The 21950-nt window shown below is 35.5% G+C and overlaps 1 protein-coding gene across 4 annotated transcripts in view; it reads right to left on the reverse strand.

Moving 5' to 3' along the window:
* PREX2 (phosphatidylinositol-3,4,5-trisphosphate dependent Rac exchange factor 2) overlaps positions 1-21950 on the reverse strand; it is a 172455-nt gene that overhangs the window by 60150 nt on the left and 90355 nt on the right. For all 4 annotated transcript variants that reach the window (XM_027698859.1, XM_027698772.1, XM_027698933.1 and 1 more), the window contains 10 exons: positions 21214-21331; positions 20178-20362; positions 17880-18041; positions 13928-14150; positions 13379-13586; positions 9216-9395; positions 6372-6466; positions 4331-4413; positions 3904-3994; positions 2433-2561 (listed from right to left, as the gene is read on the reverse strand). In XM_027698859.1, the coding sequence (XP_027554660.1) occupies positions 2433-2561; positions 3904-3994; positions 4331-4413; positions 6372-6466; positions 9216-9395; positions 13379-13586; positions 13928-14150; positions 17880-18041; positions 20178-20362; positions 21214-21331 (1474 nt within the window). The remainder of the gene's footprint in view (positions 1-2432; positions 2562-3903; positions 3995-4330; positions 4414-6371; positions 6467-9215; positions 9396-13378; positions 13587-13927; positions 14151-17879; positions 18042-20177; positions 20363-21213; positions 21332-21950) is intronic.

The raw sequence follows: 21950 nt of genomic DNA on the forward strand, positions 1-21950 counted from the left end.
TGTTTCATGCTCATCTGATTTCAGTTAAATCCAGCTGCTGGTTGTGTCTCAAGTTTAATTTATATAAGCCTAAGCCTGCCTAAATCATAGCAGTCTCCCAAAATTTCCCGAGGGGAATAATTCTGCTCTGAATCTTTTCAACGCTGAATTACATGTACCTGTCCAAACATGCCTTGGAAACTAAGGCTTGAGAAGCAATTATTCACTTCCATTCCCCTATTTCTTCTTCATTCTATTCATGTCAGGGAAGCCACAAGAACACAGGCTTTCAGGTATCGATTACATCACACCAGCTCATTGGCCCCCAGGAAAATCAAATTTACAGTGAAGATGTGGATCATGATTCCCCAGAGTGCTTCTCAGGAAGAGGCGTTAGTGATCCCAGTTTGGGACATGATGGCAGTGGAATAGGAATCAAATCAATGGAAAAAAACCTGTAAGAGACTAGAAAGATATAAAGACTGATGGTGAATAAACGACCTAAGATTTTACCTGTAAACCCATGTATTTGGGTAAGATGATGGCACAGAAGCCACTTGTAAATCTCTGACAAAAGCTCAGATGTCATGGACAGAAAGGGAGAGCCAACAATATTTAAAACTCGCAGATATCTTTTGATATACATTGAGGAGAGAAGGTAAGGCAGAGTGTGTGATGCTCTTGAACAGCACAAGAATAATGTCTTTTACTATTTAGCTCTCTGAACCAAGCACCATTCACAAGCATGTCAGCTGCAACAGTTAGTTACTGTAATTCATTAACAGAAACAATGTTTCGTCCTTATTTGTAAAACGCTAGAAAATGCCAACAGTTTTATTGTTCTGTAAACATCAAGATTTTTCTGATAAATAGCACTATTACATTACAGTAGTATATTAAAAAAAAAAATATTTGTATTATAGAGAAGCAGCAAATCATTTGGATCTTGGTGAACTCTCCCACAAAATTTTGTGTAGATTTAACCTCAAATTTATTTGAATAATCTCAGCTCAATATTGAGGGAATATGACCAATGTTAAAATGGGTTAGGTCTACTAATTTTATTAATGGGCAAACAAGTTACGTGAAAATGGTCTGGTAAGCTAAGCTTCAGAAAGGGTGCAAGGAAGGACTGTTGAAGACACATTTCCATTCCTCATCAGCTGTGAAAGAAACTCTGATTAATACTCGAATATAATTTGGCTTAGGATGAAGACAGGCCTGTAGAAAGAAAGGATTCAAAAATATTTATTAAAATATTCACTCAGTGACAGCCAAAATTAAACTAAAAGAAGTATTCCTAGTATCAGAGAGTCAACCCACTGTGATTGACTCCAGAAAGAGGAGATATTTATGTGACTGTTTTTTCCAGTTTTCTAACACAGGGTCTGAAAATATGATTGTATCTGAAATCAGAAATATCAAAAGTTAGAGAGGGAGGAGTTTGTTTGGTTTGGCTGGTTGGTTTTAGAAAATTTATCTTAATAAAACTTATCACAAAGTTCTTTTCCAGTGATCTCATATTTAGCAGTTTTTTTATGGGACACCATGGAAATTAGCCCACAAAACAGAAGAAGCTAAACACACACAAATAATTTAAAGCTAGACCCAACATAAGTTTTTGTTACTACACAGACTCCTAGTACAAGAGTTTGTATCAAAATAATTTTGCTCATTTTTCTGTTTCTTCAGCAAACAGCACAGGAAATAAAGCAGAAATTACAGGTAAGATTTTCTGGAGAGGAAATTCCAGTTGTTTTCTTATGAAGATGGAAGAAAGCAGAAAACCTCAGTTCACATTGCCACTTGATGGTGAAGAGGAGCAGAGTACTTGGTGGTAAAGAGGAGGAGTAGTTGGTAACTTCTAGACAGTAGTGGGAGGGAGGAGGAGTGATAGCATCAGTTGGGATGGATTAAGTGAAGATCGTGGCTTTATGGCAAAAGTGGGAGCGTGACTTCAGAGGGATAATGACAGAGGGATAATGTCTCTGTCCAGACAAAGACAGAGAATACCAAGATATAGGACAAAAGCTGTCCTGCAGAGTTTTCATCTTTCCATTTAAGATAGTGGAAAATCGAGTTTAATTTCAAGAAAAACCTCAATTTGGGGTATCAGTTCCATGAAGTTCTGTGACAAATCAGTCAAGCCCACTGGACTTCAGCAGCAACTGAAATGACCTACCATATGCAACATATGGTTCCTTTGTTTTCAGTTGTCAGGAGACTATTTTCTCTACAGCATCTGAAGTCTATAGTGTAAGCACAAGACAGCTGAGATAAACTCTGCTAACCTTGTCATTAAGAATGCAAAGAAGTCCTGTAGACTACATCGGGTTCAGCAAATCTTGCCTAACAGCATCATGAAGCAGTTGTATCTCTTCCCTTTCTTTCCCCTCCCTTGGCTCTGTATCATTAATCAAGTGTTTAGTTATGATCATGTTGTTCTTACTAACCTTCAACAAATTTTCTGATATTCTGGGCAAGACTCCGGACGCTGCTGGGAAGGTTCCAAGGGTCTTGCTTGATGTGGAGTCGTAGCCTCTTTGGACAGTTAAGCTTTGGTTCCATTTCCTGCTGAAACTCTAAGCAAGGATAAAAATAATATTTTTCTGCTTAAATCTCCTGAGAAAGCCACAATAAGACATTATTTCTTCCTAAATGTTTTCACTGTTCAAGGATTTGTCAACTTATTTAACTCTAGTTAAAGCTATGGTGATAGGTCTAACATCTAAGCTCCCTACTTAGTCTGAGGCGAGAATGAGCAGCATTCCCAAACATGATTCTTTCTGAACCAGGTACATAACATGGAAGGTGCATGTTTCCTTGGAATAAGTGGGACCCTGGAACTTTTAGAGGCAAAATTACTTCAATCAGAAAATTAAATTTAAACCAAAATTACTTATTGCTAGTCTATCTTTCAAATAATTGCAGTTCATAAAGATGATGCAGATCAAGAATAACATATCTGATATGTTGTGTCTAACTGTACATTTATTATACCACATTTTGTTGTGTGACCCTGCTCTAGGTTCATCTCCATTATCTTAATCCCAAAATTGGAAACAACAAAAAAATCCAAAAAAACCCCCAAAAATAATTGGGGTACAGTAATTATGCGCTGTTGATTTCAGTGAGATCTCTATACACTCTGTACTACCCTCTTACTACCCTCTGGCCATCTAAAATCAGTTTTCTTTGCCAACAGACATGTAGGATTAATAAACTTCTTATACATATTAATACAACTTTTAGTTTCCTGCTGAACATTTTTCTTTTTTTTTTTTTAACTCAGTTCACCAAAAGAAGACCTTTGTATTTTTCATCACGATCTTATGACTACCACCAGATACCTATTTATACACTTTGGTAACTATGCAAGAAGTGTTGGTAGAGTATCTGAATTTACCTACAGGATATTTTTTTAAGCAACTAGTAATACTTACATAAGCATATATTTGGCATAAATACTTCTGTGACTATAAATTTACACTCACAAATTATTTATAAATCAGCTTCAAAAATAATATAACTACAAAAAAAATAAAAATCTAGCACTAGTAATAAAACAGATCAGGAATGGCTTCAGTAGTTGAGGCAAAACTGTAATAAAAACACCTGCAATATACAAAACCTGCTTCTTGCTGCAAAAACCTCAGCAATGCTAGTCAGTTCAGAGTCTACAATTCAGTTGAAATTTCCAACAAACCTGAAATCCTTTCATACATTGTGCAATAAAAGTGTAAGAAGCCAGTTTTTAACTAAGAATTAAGATCTACTTAACATGAATTTCAACAATCAATTTTTGCAGAATACACCAAGATTAAGCAAAATCAGTTCGTTAACACCCAGCTTAAGGAGTGGATAGCCATATCCATGCCCTCTTTAAGCTGCCTTTTGATTCTGATAGCTAGAATTAAATGTTACCTTGGAGGCCTCGACCCGGTGTAAAGTATTTTGTCTGTTCAAAGGCCCTCATCACAGCTGGTCCTTTCAGAAGACTGACAATTGAATCAACCTGTTGGGATCAAGGTTCTGTGAGAAAGATGTATTTTACAGCAACAATCAGAAATTCTTTCTTTAAGAAATATGACTACAAGCAAGCAACTTTGGATTCTTTCTTACCTATTGGGTCTAGTTAAAGTAACAAGCTAGGGAATGTTAGACTAAATTTAAGGACCTGTTTAAATTGCAGGTTTGGACTATTTACAGAAAACTGAAGGAAAATTAGTAAATACATACCATCCCAGTAAACAGTGGAAAGCAAAAGTAAAAAGAAAAAGAAGTATTTTCTAAAGACATCTTAGCTCAAACACAGACATTAGTATCAAAGCCAAGGAAAATAATCACATACTTGACCAAAAAGATGCTCCAAGCAGCTATGAAGCTTGTCCTGTTTATCATGGGAGATTCGAACACTTATGGGAAGCTCATCGCCTAAAAAATATTTTAAAATGAAAAACTGTTCATAAGTTACAGAATGTTTTACCAAAGCTTTTTCGATAATTTGCTTTGCACACAGACTGATGTCTTTCAGGATTATAGTAACTGTACTCCCTACTTTGCATTTACTAGTCACTCAATAATACAGAAATAGCTCTTAAAGAAAGGACCCTATTCAAAGCCCAAGTGGTCAAGGTCCTGGAAAACCTGCTCTACTTGAGCCTGCTTGAGGAGGGGACTGGACTGGATGATCCCTAAAGGTCCCTTCAAACCTCAACCATCCTATGACCAGAACACACGATTCTTTTATGCTGGAGAACATACTAAACAGCTAAGTAGTGTAAATATAATGTAGCAAACCACAAAGTCACTGAAATGCATTCACCGTAAAGTTTCCACAGGGACTCCACAGACAATGAACTGTCTTAATGATCTTACTAGTTAAATGGTTATGAGAATTTAGTAATTCAACAAAAATACAACATCAAATCCTGTATTTCATATAAGTTTTTAGTAGCACATACCACATAATTTCCTAAGAGTGTGCAAAGGAGAAAGACTCTTTTAGGTCATTGTATTGTCACGTGCTCTCTCAGACAACAGGTGATGCAAGCCAAACTCTTTCAAAAACTGAGAGAAACTGAGCTAAAACTGGTTTTCCTACTTGATGGTACAGTGACATATAAGAAGTAGCCACTTGATAATTTATAATCCAAACATATTCATGGTCAATCCAGACACATCATTCTTATGTCACTGAAATACTTATACAGCATTTCTCTTTCTTGAGGGTTTTTTCAGCTCCTTTAGCTTCCCTTACAGTCAGCAGCTATACCCCTTGACAGGATTTTAATTGCATCAGATGGAGCATGGTGCCCAAGAGCACTGATCTGGAGTTAGCCAGGTTAGCTTTGGAACTAGGAGAAAATTAAGTCATCCAAAGAGTGGGAGTTTCACTGAGCAGCAGTGTTTATCATCTTGAACACCATACTGTTCTTGGCTAGCACAGATATATTATTTTAGGCACCTCAGTTGGTACTACAGTTTGATGTTGCACAGCAGATATCAGCTCATTTATATTTTAAGTTGAAGATCCAGACCCTGGGTCTTCTCTTTTATGAACAGTTCTCTATGTCCTTCATCCTTTCCTCTGTATTTGCTCAGCTCTGTAAGATTATCATTTCTGGAAATTAAATTCTGCCTTACTCACATTATTCTGCATTATTCACAAGCTATCTCAGATACCTTGCATAATGTCTTAATACTTTCCTGTCCCAACTGAAAATACTTTTCCTGGTACAACCAGCAATAAAAATTTGCCTTCTCTATGTCCAAGTCTCACTGGTGGCTCATATTCAATTAATACGCCCAGTTCTTTCTTTTCCTAAGTCATTCTCAAATGATAAACTCCCAGCTTAGAGCAAATATTTTTTTTATTATTACTCCCTGAGTATATGACCTTGTACTCCATGCAGTTAAATCCCATCTCATTCCTATTAGCAGCTGCATTTATTTAAATTCAATTTGTCACGGCATAAACAAGAATGTGCTTCTATGTGGTCTCACATTCCTTCCTACAAACATACACAGCCATATCCTGCCCTCTGGGTGCTGACACAGGCCGGAAGAGCATTCCACGCTCACCTAAAATGCTCCTTGCTCTGTGCAACATAATGCACTGTCAAGGTCAAGACATGAAAGACATTAAAAGCAGTGCCTCCAAGAGCTCTTCTAATAGAGTTGATTCACAGAGACACTGGTACGTTGCATCTCTCTCACAGATGGACTCTTAAGTGCAGCACTAGCTAGGCAGAAGTGAGATTGTGCACTTCTATTATGAAGGAGGATGCAATTTTTAAAACTAAAACAATAAAACTGCCATGCAAATTAAAATAATAAAATTGAATAAAAGCAACAGATGACAGATTCATAGCTGACTTTTCTAAACATACCTGAATCCATTTCATCACTGTGAAAATAAGAACTGCACTGACTGCTACAAATGCTGGTGAAAGAGGCAATGGAGTTCCTATTGCTGTTGCAATCGCTTGAAAATAAAACACAAAACAAAAAAAGAAATAAAGTTATGTCCTTTAACAGACTCCGCAACAAAGTTATGGAATTTTTTTCCTTTTCCCTCTCTTAAATTTAATGAAGAGGTGATCTGTGTAATTCTTCATACACAATAAAGATCCCTGTGCTTAGGCTATCATTTAATTTGCAATCCTAGTAGGACTGAGAAGACCAGATTCCCAAAATAGATGCTTCAATTGTCTCCCTTCACCTTGTAGATGAACAGTTACTTCCAAAATGGTAATACACACTTTCAATGCAAAACAACTAACTTTTATTACACAAATTGCAGTTATTGAAACTGTGGCCTAAAATGTTTTAGTGACTCTACATTTACTCCTGGTCCATAGCTAATATAAATGTCAAGACTTTACAAATTGCAAAATAGTGTCCCACAATGGGTTTACAAGAGATTTGATCCATTTGAGTAGCCCTAAAACTCAAATTACAAACTATTTTCCTTGCCAGCCAAAAGATAGTTTATGATCCCATTTTTTCCAGCTGTTCATTTTTCTAGAAATGTATAGACATTTACATCTGTGGTTTCAGCTAAAACTTTTATGCATACAATATGTCACTCACATTGGTCTAGTAAGGAGATTTGGGGATTAAAATTTGTAGTTTTTTTCTTCTCTTTTCTCTCAAAATAAATTGTTCTGCATAGAAAATACATGGAGAATATACCTACTTCAGCAGCAAAACAAGAGTAAAACATACACTTTTGTACTAAAAATCCTATGAAGATAAATCTGAATTCACAATCTTCAGAGTTACTTAGCCACATGAAGATCATTTAGTTTCAGTGCAGGAAATGCATAAGTAATCATCCAGAAGAGAGAGTCTTAAAAACCCAAATGAATATACGATAATGTAGAAGTGTACCTAAGGGATGTTCATATGTAATGTTCTGGCTTTTGTTTTATGAATTGGGTGTACCCATTCACCAAGATATACATATCCATACTTCATATACTGCTGCAGTTATACATGTACCCATGTGCTCTCTAGTTGTTTTCTTTATTTTTGTAGATACAGAGGTAACCTTTTACTAATTTAGGCATACAGACTTACATTTCCTGGCTAAGGTATATGTTTTGGACCTGAAATCAATGAGGTAAGGGAATAGGATAAACTTTTAAATGAAGCAATATGATATAATTACTATCATAACCATTAAGCAGATGAAAAGACATCAGTAACAACATGTTCCTAATAGAGGGTGAACAGTCCCAAGGAGTATTAGAAATTTCTGGCTGGATATTAAGAAATGTTTTTAACTAACTCTATTCACTTAGTAAAGTCTCCAAAGGGAAGATGAAGGTTAATTAAAACTGGATTGTGCAGAGCATGAGAAAATAAAACACAGGAAAATGAGAAACAGATTAGATGTATTTGCTGTATCATTCTGCATGTTTATTATGGTGTATTATAAGGTTTAGAAGGAGATAAAATAGGAGTATTCTAATGGCAGAAATTAGCCTAACATTTCTAATAATAACCACTGTGGCATTATGGGATCTGGAGATTTTAAGTGTTGACTATTATAATTATTTAAGCAAAGAAACAAAACAGCCCAATCTCACTTCAACACTTGTCCTAAATGCACAAATTTTATGATTATTCTGCATATGGAACCATAGATTTTATTATTCCTAAACAGCCAGAATGGACTATAAATTACTGGAACCAGAATAAAGAAAATATTTTCAACAAAGAGACACTCATGGCCTGAGATACACCTTCTTTCTCCTTATACAAATCTTATGCTACCTGGGAAACGTCCTAACAGGAGCAAGTGCATACCACTGGAGCAGCTCCTCCTTAGTCAGTTTGACACATCACAGACATGCAGAAACCCCTAAATGGGCTTCTGCTGAAACAGCACTTTTCTTGTGAGTAAGATAAAGACTGATCTGTGCAAATTATCTCTACATTTATTTCTGTTCAAAATTATGTGTATATTTCTGTTTCTACTCTGACAAAGAGTTCCTATCTACCAGGCTGCAGTAATCAAGTATCAGCTTATGAAACACATCTCAGCAATTTTTCTGTAGAAAAATTATGACCCTACTGAGACTCTACTTTCTGAGAATAATAATGAACTATGATAATGAACAAATAATAAACCCTTACTTTACTTGCAGCTAAAGTTGTTATTTAGATTTTAGATCATGTAGCTAATCAGTTCCCTCGAAGAAACAGAATATAATCTATGTAAGAACCACACTTGCTATAATTACTCTTACTGTGAACAAAAATACAAAGAATTTTGAAAAGGAAAAAGTGATGCATTCTGAATTCTAGAGGTGAATTGATGCTACAATATTTAGAGTGAAAGAAGGTGAGGAATATATGCCAAAAAACAGAATATTTTTTTTCTTTAGATCAGGAAAAGTGGCGGCTCTGTCATCTTGCTTTCCATGGCAGATATTTAAACTGTTGTTGGACATAATCAACCAAGATATTTCTGTTTTTTATAAGACTGGTAACCTAAAGTGAAGCTTTATACCTCCCATTGTGATATTCTAAAAAGGTTTGGGATACTAAGATCTAATAATTAATCTGTACACATAAAAGTTTAGTTTACACATCTTGAGGCTAGTTATTTCTCTGTTAGAAAAGTCAGAATCACTATATTCTGATAGTCTTCACAAACACTCGATAGTATATAAACCTCCAAGTTTGATTCAGTAGACAAATAAAAATATTATTAGTAAAGTTACCTGTAAGAATCCCTGTTACTGATGGTATCATGACCAGAATCTTCCTGTTCATCACCTGTCACACTGAAACAGACTTTTTTCCCATTCCTTTCACCCTTTTCATTATCACTGTCTGCTGGTATTAAGGGCTCAGGCGTTTTACGTTCTGATTTGGGAGAATATGTTATCGAAGAAAGAAGGCTATGAAACAAACAAACAAACAAAAAAAGATAAATTCATGTTTTTCAAAAGTGAGCTAGCAACAGGACAAAATTTCTCATCATCCTCCAACTACTAGGCTATAATATGTGAAGGGAACATCTTAATTCAGTCTGTATCTATTTGAAACAAGGGAAAGAAGTGACAGATTCTGTTGCTAAAAAGTCTAACAGTGAAACCCATTAGCTCTAGTAAATACTCAATTGTGTATGAAGGTAATGATTCCAACTGGGGAAGAAATAAAGCACATTTTTGGACACTTACGGTCAAAGTTTATATTAACATAACTATTTCTAGACATGAATTATGTACTTCTCAGCACAAATTAAGAAAACAAACCAAAGAAACTGTACATGAAAAACATGTTTTTCCTCATTACTGCTGCACTAGACATGCCAGTTTGCATCACAAGCTATTTTACTATGGCATTTTAAGGATCTTTAGTAACATCTCTATGTAATTCCTGACATTCAAAGTGTCTAAGACATTATCAGCAGTAAAACTGATGATTAATATACATGCGTCTGTGATGAGCACAAAAGTGACATCTAGCCAAGAAGAGAGAACAGTTCAGACTGCTACTTTTAGAACATGCACATATACTGGAAGCAAAAAATTCATATTATTGGGTGATTAACTCATACTGAGATGTTCTAATTTACTTTCAAGATCAGAACAGCTATAATGGGCAATTGTCCTTTAATTCATATTGCTCAAACACTCCATTAGAATGACATTTTCAAACTCATATTTGTATTTCAAAAGTATCGTTTTTCGTGCAGAAACTACCTTCTAACTATCTGAAATGAGAAGACACTGGACTAAGCTTTTTTACTTAGACACGGTAGCAAGGTTTTATTGAAGGAGTTGTCAGAGTGGTCAGCTGGCAAAGTTTCTGCCAAATACACAATAAGATTCAAACTTATGTTAGATCTTTTTGTTACACATAATTCTTACTTCTGAAGGGAACAGACAGATATTTAGCCCATATATAGGTAAAGATACCGAACTGAACTGTATCTAAAATATACAAAAATGATACTAAAGTTATAATTTCACTGGACTTGAAACCCACCCATCCACTAGACTGACATCTTTTGGGCTACATGATGCCTTAACACTTCATATCAGTGTGAAATCACAACTCTTAAGTTCCTTCAAACCACTTAAGTCACTGGTTAGCAGTATTCCATGAGGAAGGGAAGATAGATGGAGCCCATATTTATCAGTATTCAGTGTCCCTCTATGTGTCCATTAAGATCATGTGTGCTCTTGAACTTGTCCTAAAATAAATGTGTTATGGAAGTGTAAACCTTAAGAAATCAGTTCTTCATACCTGTAAAACTTATTTTCTGAATACAAAAATATAAAAGGGTTTCAAAAAGGAATTAGAAAAATTCCTGGTAGATGATTCTAACAGTGCTCTTAAACCAAAAGGTCCATTTCAAGAACACCATGTAGTCCTGCCTGCTGGAAGATGAGATAAGAACAAGGATTAATCTATACTTCTGCTTGTTCTTGTGTTACTGTTATCATCCACTTCAAGAAGTAAAAATGGGCTTTGGGAAGATTCATTCTGGTAACTTCTTGTGGATTTAGTTGTTGCAAGAAAATAATCAGGAGTAAGGAACAAGCATAATGAACTGCAATTTCAGCTCCTGAAAATATCTTCCCCTGAGTAATTATTTGTCAAGACACAGACAGTCTATTATACTCTTTTCTTTTATGTGACTGTTTAGTCACTTCTGCCAAGAGCTCAGTAAAAGACTGATTAAGGTAGCTGGAGCTTTTCCTAAGGGAGCATGTCCCTTTCTCTCAGCAGGCAGGCACTTTTTCTAAGGAAAAATTTTTTGCTGAACTACCATGAACGAAAGCTGGAACTCTGGATAACAGAGTTCAGGAGCTGGTAGTTCCTGAGCTCACTGGAGAGCTCTTAGAAATTCAGGGAGTTTAAAACACACAACCCCAAACCTGGATGCAACCCCTTCCCAATAATCATGCTTAAATATACTTTTCTTTTTTTGTTTTGTTTTTTCTTAACTTATAGAAGAGTCATTTAGCAGTCCAATGTTTCTATAATATCATATAAATTAAGAATTGTGATACTACGTTCCTATTTTCTGTCTTGAGAAAATTATAATTATGAGGATTGCTTATTGCAATCCTCCTTATAATAACAAGCGATTCTGTAAATAAAGACATCAATTTCATTGTTGTTATGTCATAACAGAAAACAGAAGTTCTACTATCCTTATAAAAAACTCAAGGATTAATATGTGCAAGCTTTTCCTCCTATCTGTTGCAAGTACAAATATTTCTAATTAAGGCACAGCTGTTGGATTATCCTATCTTATTACTCTATCTTTTGTTTTTTAGTAGTCCTAATTTTTCTCTCAAGAGTTAACCAGTAGCTCTAACTATGTTGTAATATAATATACCATGTAGTTGTGAACTGCTCTCACCCAAATAGTCCCAGCTTCCCTCTTCCCTGTTCAGCATTTTTAAGTAGGTCCCTTGGCTATTCTGTTTCCTGTATAGAACTGCTTTTCTCCACAGTAATTAAATACTGGCAGCGCACTCAAAGTCCATGAGGAATAAAGCATGAAAAGTATCATTTTTACAAATAGCCAAAGGTAAAATTTGCTAAATAAATCTGTGCAACTTATACAAGACATGCTACTAGGTGAGCATACAGGAAATTTAGTAAAGAAAAAAGTAAACCCTCGCATTTACTGTCATAACTGTATGACTTTCCAAATGAATATATGCACAGATACATATATATATTTCTGTACCCACAATGCATAAATACATGTGTGTGTATTTATATGTACATATATATGAAAGAAAGGCTCAGAATTTCCTGTGCTTTTGCATCACAGGTTCAAGGGAATTGAAAGGAACGGTGTGGCAGACTACAACTGGAACTTCCTGAAATACTGACTGAACTTTCACACACAATTCTCTGACTTCCTTGAGGAAGAGTAACAACACAGGCTTTACAGACAGTCATTTTTAAGTGCACCCAAGCACTGAAATTATTGTGAATTTAAGTAACTGACTTCATCTTCAGCATGATAATTAGCAGATCTACTTAAAGGCAGGGAAAACAACATTTTTTAAAAAATATTGATGCAACTCCTGCATTCATTCCCATTGCAGTATGTAAGACATTACAAAATCACTCTACAATCTTCAAGATAACATGAGAAACAATGATGCACTATTTTTCTAAACTGAAGATCATGAGAGATGGTCTTTTAAACTCAAAAATTTATGTTACTTATATTTTCAAAATAATAATTTCTGACAGTTGCATTGCATGTGGGATCTTTCAAAACTGAAATACTTCTTAACCTTCTTCATCCTTATCCTAAGATAGCAAATAGCCAGCAGTCAACCCACATAGCTCACAAATGAAAAAGAAAGTTATCAATCCTTGTCCTGAATTAGGATAGACTGTGATGAGACTGAGTCTTCCACATTCAAGCCAATACAGGGTGGCTCTCTCTAGATCCACAGTTCTTCATTAAGGTCAATTTGTTTTTGAAAAATGTCTAAAACATTAATACTCTTCCTATAGGTGAACAATGCTTATCTAAAAATTCGTCAGTGGGACTGTTCAGCATTACCCGAAGAGTTCAATAAAAGTTATTTTTATACCTCTGCCCTTTGTTTCCATTCTTAGTGAAATTTTAGGTGATGTGTGTGTCTCATTTTTCTCAACGCAAAATATTTAGCTTTTCCATATTCTAGAGAAAAACTACAAACTAAATTGTGAAAAAAAAAAGAATCAAGGATGCTGGGAAAAACATGTAATATTACCTACACTTAGCTTCTTTATCCTATTTCAATTCTTTCTGAGGTCATCACTGATTCCTACACTATACAAAAACAATATCCAGATTTATCATTATCTTCAATGGAAAAATTAAAGGCAAGTCCAGATGTTAACATTTACTTACTCATCTATTTGACAGACACATGTTTCCACCTCTTTCAGTGCAGCTTGTAATTTGAATAGCAATTTTTGATAGACATCTTGTGTTTCTAAATCTTCTTCTTTTAAGAGGTACCTCAGACCGTGGCCCTCTTGCTGGCCAAGAGACTGTCCTGAAGGGGCAGCCATAGTAGTAATGGTATGCTGGACATAAATCATGGGATTCAGTTTACCTGGGAATAATTAAAAAAGATGACATCATCATCTCTTTTTCAAAATACATTTTGAAGCTAGTAAAATACATAGCAAATATTAGAATGCTTTCCTGCTTAAAACTTCACGAATTATTTAATTTTGCATTTTATTTGCATATCAAAGCCAAGCTATTTAGGAAAAAGTTATTGTGAAATTATGACTAGCCTTTATTATGCTTTAAAATAAACCAAGGTTTCAAAAGTAGGGTGATTTCACAAAAGCTTGTCCTTAATTTTCCTATTTGGGCCATAAACCTAAACCTTTTAAGACTATAAATCAGAAGCACTGGAAGCAGTTTTTACAAGCTCAACTGACTTACCTTGATCAGTGTTTTTATTTTCCTTTTCATGGGAAGAATGTTTTCTGCTGTCTAACTGTACACCAAAGGCACTACCAAGGGAAGTTGAGGTCTTAGGGTAAGACACTTCCATCACATTGATATGGCAATTGGTTGGACAGAAATCACTGCTGTGAAGTGGTGAAATCTTTGACTTAGCTTGTTTGAAGGTAGGCCAAGCTCTGTTTTTTAATACTCTTGAAAACTAGAAGTGAGAAAGAAAATCAAATTTTGATTAGTAGCTCTTCATGTGTCAGCACTTGGCTGACAATACTCGTGTACCTGACTAGAAAACAAAAGCTTAAAATATTTCCGCCATCCATGAATTAAGGTGTCCTGACTTCATAGTTTCTGCCTTTCTCTACAAAGGAAAGAAAAATATTTTTCATTTTATACTTTTAAGGGGTTGTTTTTTGAAGTAAATTATATTTTAAAATGTAAATAGCTTTGTAACAAAGCTATATACTTTATTTCCCATGGAACATAATAAAAAACTAAGTATCCTTAGAGAGAGAAAGTCTGGTACTGCTTTTGATCCAGTGGTCTAGTGCATGTGACATTTATAAACACCTGTTGACAAAGATGTCAATGTCTTGCAAAAAATTATGAAATTTTTGTCTGAAGCTATAATAAAGAGAGAATTGGAAACTATTTCATATTCAGGAAGGATGAAGTCCTCTCTAATGATATCCTGGGCTGCATTAGAAGCATTGCCCACAGGTTGAGGGAGGTGATCCTGTTCCTCTCCTCAGTGCTGATGAGGCCACATCTGGTGTACTGGGTCCAAATCTGGGCTTCCCATAAACAGACACGGGCATATTAGAGAGAGCCAAGTGAAGGGCCACTAAGATGATTAAGGGACTGGAACATTGCTGCCATGAGGAAAGGCTGAGAGAGCTGGGAGCCTTCAGCTTGGAGAAGAGGAAGCTCAGGGGGAACCCATCAGTGTATACTAATACCTGATGGGAGGGTGCAAAGAGGATGGAGTCAGGCTGTTTCCAGCAGTGCCCAGTGCCAGGACCAGAGGCAATGGTCACAAACTGAAACATGGGAGGTTCCCTCTGAACATCAGGAAACACTTTTTCACTGTGAGGGTGATCATGCACAGGTTGCCCAGAGAGGTTTTTGGATCTTCCTCCTTGAATATGATTCTGGGCAACCATCTCTAGGTGGCCCTGCCTGAGCAGGGCTGCCTGGACAAGACCTCCAGAGGTCTTTTCCAACCTCAACCATTCTTCTATTTTGAGTGATTCTAGGAAGTTGAAAAACACTAGTACATAAGAACTGCAAATACCACATTTTTCAGACTTTCCTAGTCTACCATCTCTTCTTCCCCTGCCATATATCAGCTCAGAAATGAAGGATGGGGTTTTTTCCCCTCTGTTTTATATTTTAATTCTAATACAGTGCTTAGCCACATCTCCTTCACTCTAACATCTGAAATTTTGTGCAGAGTCCTGGACAGGCTTAGAGTTTTTTGGTTTTTAAGATGAAAAAATGTCAACCCAAAATGGTGAACACTGAACTGTACTGAATTTGGACACTCAGAAAATACACCTACTTCAGAATCATAAAAGTCATGAGATCAAGCTCTTCCATCGGCAAAGAGCCTTGTCAGTCACAAATAGAATTTTTGTCAACATGTGTCCTTTTCAGTGCAGTTTTTTGCTAGGACAGAGTTTTTTTCTGGCAAGATGTAATCAGCTCTAAGTCCCTGGTATTTTAGTCACAGTATCTCTCCAGTCAAAATATTACACAGACCTACCTCAGCTATGGACCATAAGAATATTTTCAAAGTTAATTTGGAAAGTTTCTTCATTAATAAATGTCAGTACAAATCAGTCAAAACACTTCAGTTGAACAAAGGCACATCCCTTCTGTGAAGTTACACTTTCTTGTGCAGGGACTTAAATTTCTGTTTATTTTGGTGCCATATTACTTCAGCCTGATGAACTTTTGATCGGTTAATTAGATTTAAATCTTTAGATCACAACAAGATCTGGAAAGTTACAAGAAATCCAATTATGGAATTGTTCAAAGTCTGAAGAATGTACAAATTGTTAAGAAGGGCACTAAGGACATTCAACGATGAAAATGTTTCTGCAAGCTGTACATATTTCACATCTCAATCTCCCACACATCCTGCTCCAGAGAGACCAAATGCCTGGCTATGATTTAATCAGGTCATAAGTCAGGACCAAAATTCTTTTCATATATGTGTTGAGAAACATCTGGGACTCATGGCACTGGACTCGAGGTCTGTTAGGAGCAAAATGTTCTGATAATAATAATAGTAGGGACTGCAGAAATCTAAAAGGCTTCTATTTATATAATTCGAACTTTCACAGTGAAACCAGGCGCCAAGCTGGGCTCAGGCCCTCCGAAACTCTCCTGTAACTATGGTTACCTTTACCTTGCCAAGAAAACCACATATCTATTCCTGAAATTCACTGCATTACTAATTGTCACTAAAAGCTATAACTGTGAAACGACTGATTTTTGAGTAGATGAGCTTGAAAGTGCAATTTGTATCAGCAATATCTGCTTCTAGACAGTGTAAGAGCTACGTAAACTTCCCTGAGGCTGTTTGCTTCACATCCAGCAAACACAACAAAGTTTCATTTACTGTCTTGGCCTCCTGTAGAGGAGTACATATATCATAGTCAAATTTTTTAGCTACAGAAAATGTATAAACCACCTACATGTTACTTCAACTCTAATTCTTAATGTGAAAACTAATGAATTTAGTTTTTGAAAAGGTTTTTTGATTTTTAACCATTTTGGAAACATGAAGGTTTGTAATTCAGGCAAACAACAGAGAGATCGGATGTTTGCTAATGCAGTATCAGAATCCTTTTAATGTCTCCATTAACTCAACTCCAATTGTTCCATTCCTTGTAAGAGAGCACCCTAAAAAGTCTTTGACAAGCTGCTTTTTGGCCTTCATCCTACTCAAGCTAAAGATATTCCTAACATTTCTCCCTACTTTTCCCTTGAAAAATAAGAAAACACTATCCACTCTTTTCCATGTATCTTTTAGAAATGTGTGAAGGTTCTGTATTCAACTTGCTGTTTCTTTTCAATTTTTTGTGTATTAACTCTCAGAACAGACTAGTTTGTAAATATCATGACTCAGATCCCCAAGTGAACTGAGACAGGGCACGGACAGTTCTTTGGAGCCATTTTGAGCCTACTTCAAAATAATACCACACTCCACAAATTAGGTTATGTGAGAGAGGAACTAGGAGCCTGGATGAGAAAATAAGTTTGCACTAACAAAATGGCAAATGGTTTATTCATTTATGCCCTGCTTGATTAAACAACTACAGAGAAATACAGTGGCAGAGGTCATAGTCTGGGTTATTCATTCATTCACATATCATTAATTTAGATCTCAAGCATATGAAAGTCAGCACCCTCTCCATTTTTGCATGCTTTATTAGCCCAAGTCAATCTAATAATTTACAAAGATGTTACTATTAACAGTCATGCTAGAAAAAGTCACACCAGTTTGAAGGGCAAAAAAGATGAATAAAAGAGTAACAATTTAGTATTTCAAACTAAGATGCACTAGAAGGAAAAAAACAATTCTGTTATTGCTTCATTTTTGGTTAACATCTGCAAATTCACTGGAGTATTGGTTTAAGACGTACAAGAATGATGGGCCTTTTGTGGAAATATGCAATTGATTGTATCTACAACTGAACACAGCAAACAGGAAAAGATACAAAACTACACAGTGTCTAGAAAAGGGACAATAAAGAGCGTGGTTTGAAAACAATTGAAGCAATTAGTCAGTTAAGGCATTCACACCTCAAAATAGCTAAACTTTCAGTCACATTTTTTCCCATTGCAATAGACATTTTGAAGAGTTATTCAAACTGTACCACATTCCCCAGTTTTTCCCTTAAAACTAAGGACATGCCGGTCATACCTTTTTATAACTAGAGATTCTTCTGTAAATATGCTCAATTTTCTCACTGCAAATGACACTGAATTTACTTTGAAGCTCGGTGGGGATCACTTCATTTAAGGAATTGAGGCTGTTGCAATTCTGCACAAAATGTTCATCACTTTTTGCCAGTGCTTCAAGAATCTAAGATAATAAAAACAAAAGCAGTATGTTAAGAAATTAGGTTGACTAAAATTTCCCTTATTTAACCCCTTACTAATCATCTCTTACAATTAAAGCTGAAAAGCCCGATAATCAGTTGCCTTTTAACATTCCACGCATTGGTGCACAACAACAATGAATTAAACCTGGGAAGCAAAGAGGTTTCTTTAAATCCTGCGAAGTTATACCTGTAAGTACTTTTATTTGGCTTCCCATGACATTGTCTGATAATGGATTTGCTACTAATTTCCTCTTAATGTAACTACTATGGCTCCTCTGAAATACATTATCTGCTGTATTTTCTTGATCAGCACATATTATGTAAAGTCGATTAATTAATTCTTTACTCGTAGCAAAGCTTCAGTCAGGCAGTATAAGCAATACTAACACATTGAAAAAGCATACAAGAAAACTGTTATCCTCTCATTTATTCTGCATGCAAAACCAGGAAATAAGGCACAGAATAAGCTGTAATACCTAGCAAAGACTGAAGTCTTGCTATGATGGAAATAGCACCAGCAAATGATGGTGAGAGATAACTAAACAAAAGGCATGTTGAAGAGATGAGAGTAGTATATAGTCCTTTTTTATTGAGTTAGAGTTGTATTTCAGGTATTGAAATTCACTGTGCTATGGATCTTGGAAGGTGCCTATTGCTGGTTGTGTCCAACTCTGGAGATGTGTTTGAAAAACACACCCAAAATAACTTTCTAAGGACACGAAATTCAGATTGAGGCAAGGCACCTAAATAAGAAAAGGCTTACAACATTTTAGAGATACTTAAAGAAAACCAACCAAACAACACATACAGTACTAATCCATCATGGGATTTATCAGATTTATCACAGAATCACAGAATATGCTGAGTTGGAAGGGATCCACAAGGATCATCAAGTCCAACTCCTGGCCCTGCACAGGACCATCCCCAAGAGTCACACCATGTGCCCTGTCTGTTATTCAGTTCTGCTACAGCTCATTGTTATCCTATTCACCATCAAAGATATAAGATATGATTTATAAGCTTCACAATAGAAAAAAAAATAACATACAGAAATTTTGGAGTGCAAAATCTGAAGTTTTCAAGAAGTCAGAGATTATAAATGACTAGATCTTGAGAGAATTTTTTTCTCAGGTCCCCACCAGGTAAAATAAGGAAAGCCTTTCACTCTTCTGTTATCACGTTGAGTTACTGCATTAAAACATTCCAGTCACTTTGATCACACTTTTAAGCTTCCTTTATGTCAGGTTTAATTAATAAGACAAATTTAAATAATTTAAGTGGAGTTTTTTTGCAGCTGTACTTTCAAACAATTGCATTCTGCAGCACAACTTTGGATAGTTTCTCATCTTAATAGTTAACATAGATTTGCACAGTATAGGAAAGCGGTCCAGAATTAATTCACTCCCCTACTCCATACGATGCAGAATACAGTTGTTTAAAAATGCAAAGCAACAATAAATACACAGCAAAAAAAGATGCATATGGAGAGAAGCATAAGACCACACTGAACACGTTTAGAGCATTCAAACCATTAGCAGACAGTTATATGGGATAAGTACCACTAAAATTCCTGTTATTGTCTTTTGAGTTAAGAGACCTGATTTTTCTATCAGTGAACCTTTTGTAGTCATTTAGATCACTATCACCTGATACAAACTTAATATTACCCCAAAATTGCCACATTACTTCTCCTTATTTTTTGTAATAACTATTTAAATAGCCAGCCTAAACACTAAAGGGGATGACACTGCCCTATTTAAGGCCAGAATCAGTGTGCTGGAAGTACCTCTTCACTTAACTACTTCATATACAACAAGGGAAAAATATTTCTTAAGTAGTTAAGAAATAACACCTTAAGTATTTTATATGAAATTGCAACTACAGCAAGAATTAACATCTTTCAGGCCACTCATTTGAATCACTGACTAGACCAGCTTTAGCAAATCTAACGATGTGGTGTAAGAAGCAACTCCCTTCAAAACGTCAGAGAGATTAAGATGACCAATTATAAGGTATTAGATGAACTACACATAATCATAAGAATAAAAAAAAGACACATGTTGCTCCATTGGTATTAAGCATAGTAAGAATTAACACATACAAAAATGGCTTCATACCTTTGCAGTCAAGCTAAAAAATCCCTTTGGTTCAATCATTTTTTCCAAGACGTGGCACTTTATTCCAGCTGTGCTGTCATACTCATAAACCACTCCATACTCCAGGTGAACATTGTCAACAGTCAGACTGACATGATCTTTCTTCCCATCAATTATTGCCATAGTGTTAAATTTATCAATTACCTCTAGAATAAACAAAGTAACACAAATCTGTTGACAAGTGCTGGTCATTAAATAAACTAAAAGGGACACAGGTAAACATTATAGAAACAGGTACATTCTGATCATTCTATTTTAAAAAGTTCATCAAAAAACCTGGCTACCAGCTGAATGATTTCAAAATTGGAACACCAGTAGGTTTATAGATGCTAAAATATTGGACTGCAAAACAGGCAGGAGTCTCTCTTTACAAACAGTTACTGAAGGGGACTAATTCAATTTAACTTATAATCCAGAGACATTAAAAAAGCCCCAAAAGAGGGAAAAATGAGAATTTCTAAATAAGCTAGAAGAAAATTACCATGAAAAGTGTCAATATTCAGAAATGAAACCACATTTATGCAGAGGACATAATACAGTTCACATGTTAACTGACTCTTTAATTACCAAGATGCATAAGAATGCAGTTTTATCTAAATGTTAATTGCCTGAAAACAATCTGAAGGATAGCTGTTATTTCTCATGCAGTAATGACTAACTATCTGTATTGCCATAAATGATTACTATGGTGAAATGATTACTGTGGTGAAAATAAATCAGGTAATTCCTAGGATTATGTATTTAACAAATGAAAATGGAACAGATTTTCCCCAAAGTGTTCACAGAAGCTTTTTCTCTAAATGGGAAAGATCATAATTTTCAGAGAATATCATGTTAAATTTACGTGTTTAGAAATGTAAGAAAGGAAATCCTTATGCAAAACACATCTTATGGTCTGCTCAAAATTTCTTCTCTGAAAACAAACCCACTGCCTACATTTTCCTTGCTACTACACCAACATTCTGAGCAACATCAAAATCCAGCAAGCATCACATACCTTCCACTTTGCAGTCAAAGGCATCGCCTCCATCATCTCCAGAGGGTTTGGTGTTTGTTTTCTGAAGATCCTCCTGTGCACTTTCAATGCTGTTGTAAACCCACTGTATAGAATCTTGCTAAAAATAACAACAAAAAAAGACAGCTAGGAAAAGCTTTGCAAGTGCAATTGATAGCAACTATTTCAGCATGAAACAGCTGCTTTAATTCTCTGATTATTATCAGTTTTACTGCCTTCCGAGGTCTAAGTTAAAAAAAAACCCACTGAAAATTACAGAGAATTTTGGCATTCTATAACACCATTGGCAGAATTTTGGTAAGTTGTTTCTTATTTCAGAGTCTACCGTCATAAGATACTATGAAATCTGTGACACTATCACATCTCATCAGTTTCGTGCCTCTAACAAAAATAATTTAAGACATTTCAAATCAAACAGCAGACTGAAAAATATTTAAGACAAGAAATTGTGAAAAAAAATTAGGAGAACCAATTTTTTGCCTTGCTAAATCTGCTGTACATCCACGAATCTGCTGGAAAATACTATGGAGTATCAACCAATGATAGAGTATGTCCAGTTAATCTATTTCCCCTGTTTCAGTGGCACAAAAAACGTACACTACAGCCTTCATTACTTGTAATTGCCTTTACTACACTTATTTTCCTACATGTTTTTTATTTTTCCCCCAGATTACCAAACCCACCAAAAATAACAGAATCACAGGCTCCAAAAATCCACC

The sequence above is a fragment of the Neopelma chrysocephalum genome, unplaced genomic scaffold (genome assembly GCF_003984885.1).
Source record: "Neopelma chrysocephalum unplaced genomic scaffold, ASM398488v2 Primary Assembly neopelma1_22, whole genome shotgun sequence".
NCBI classification, from domain to species: Eukaryota; Metazoa; Chordata; class Aves; order Passeriformes; family Pipridae; genus Neopelma; species Neopelma chrysocephalum.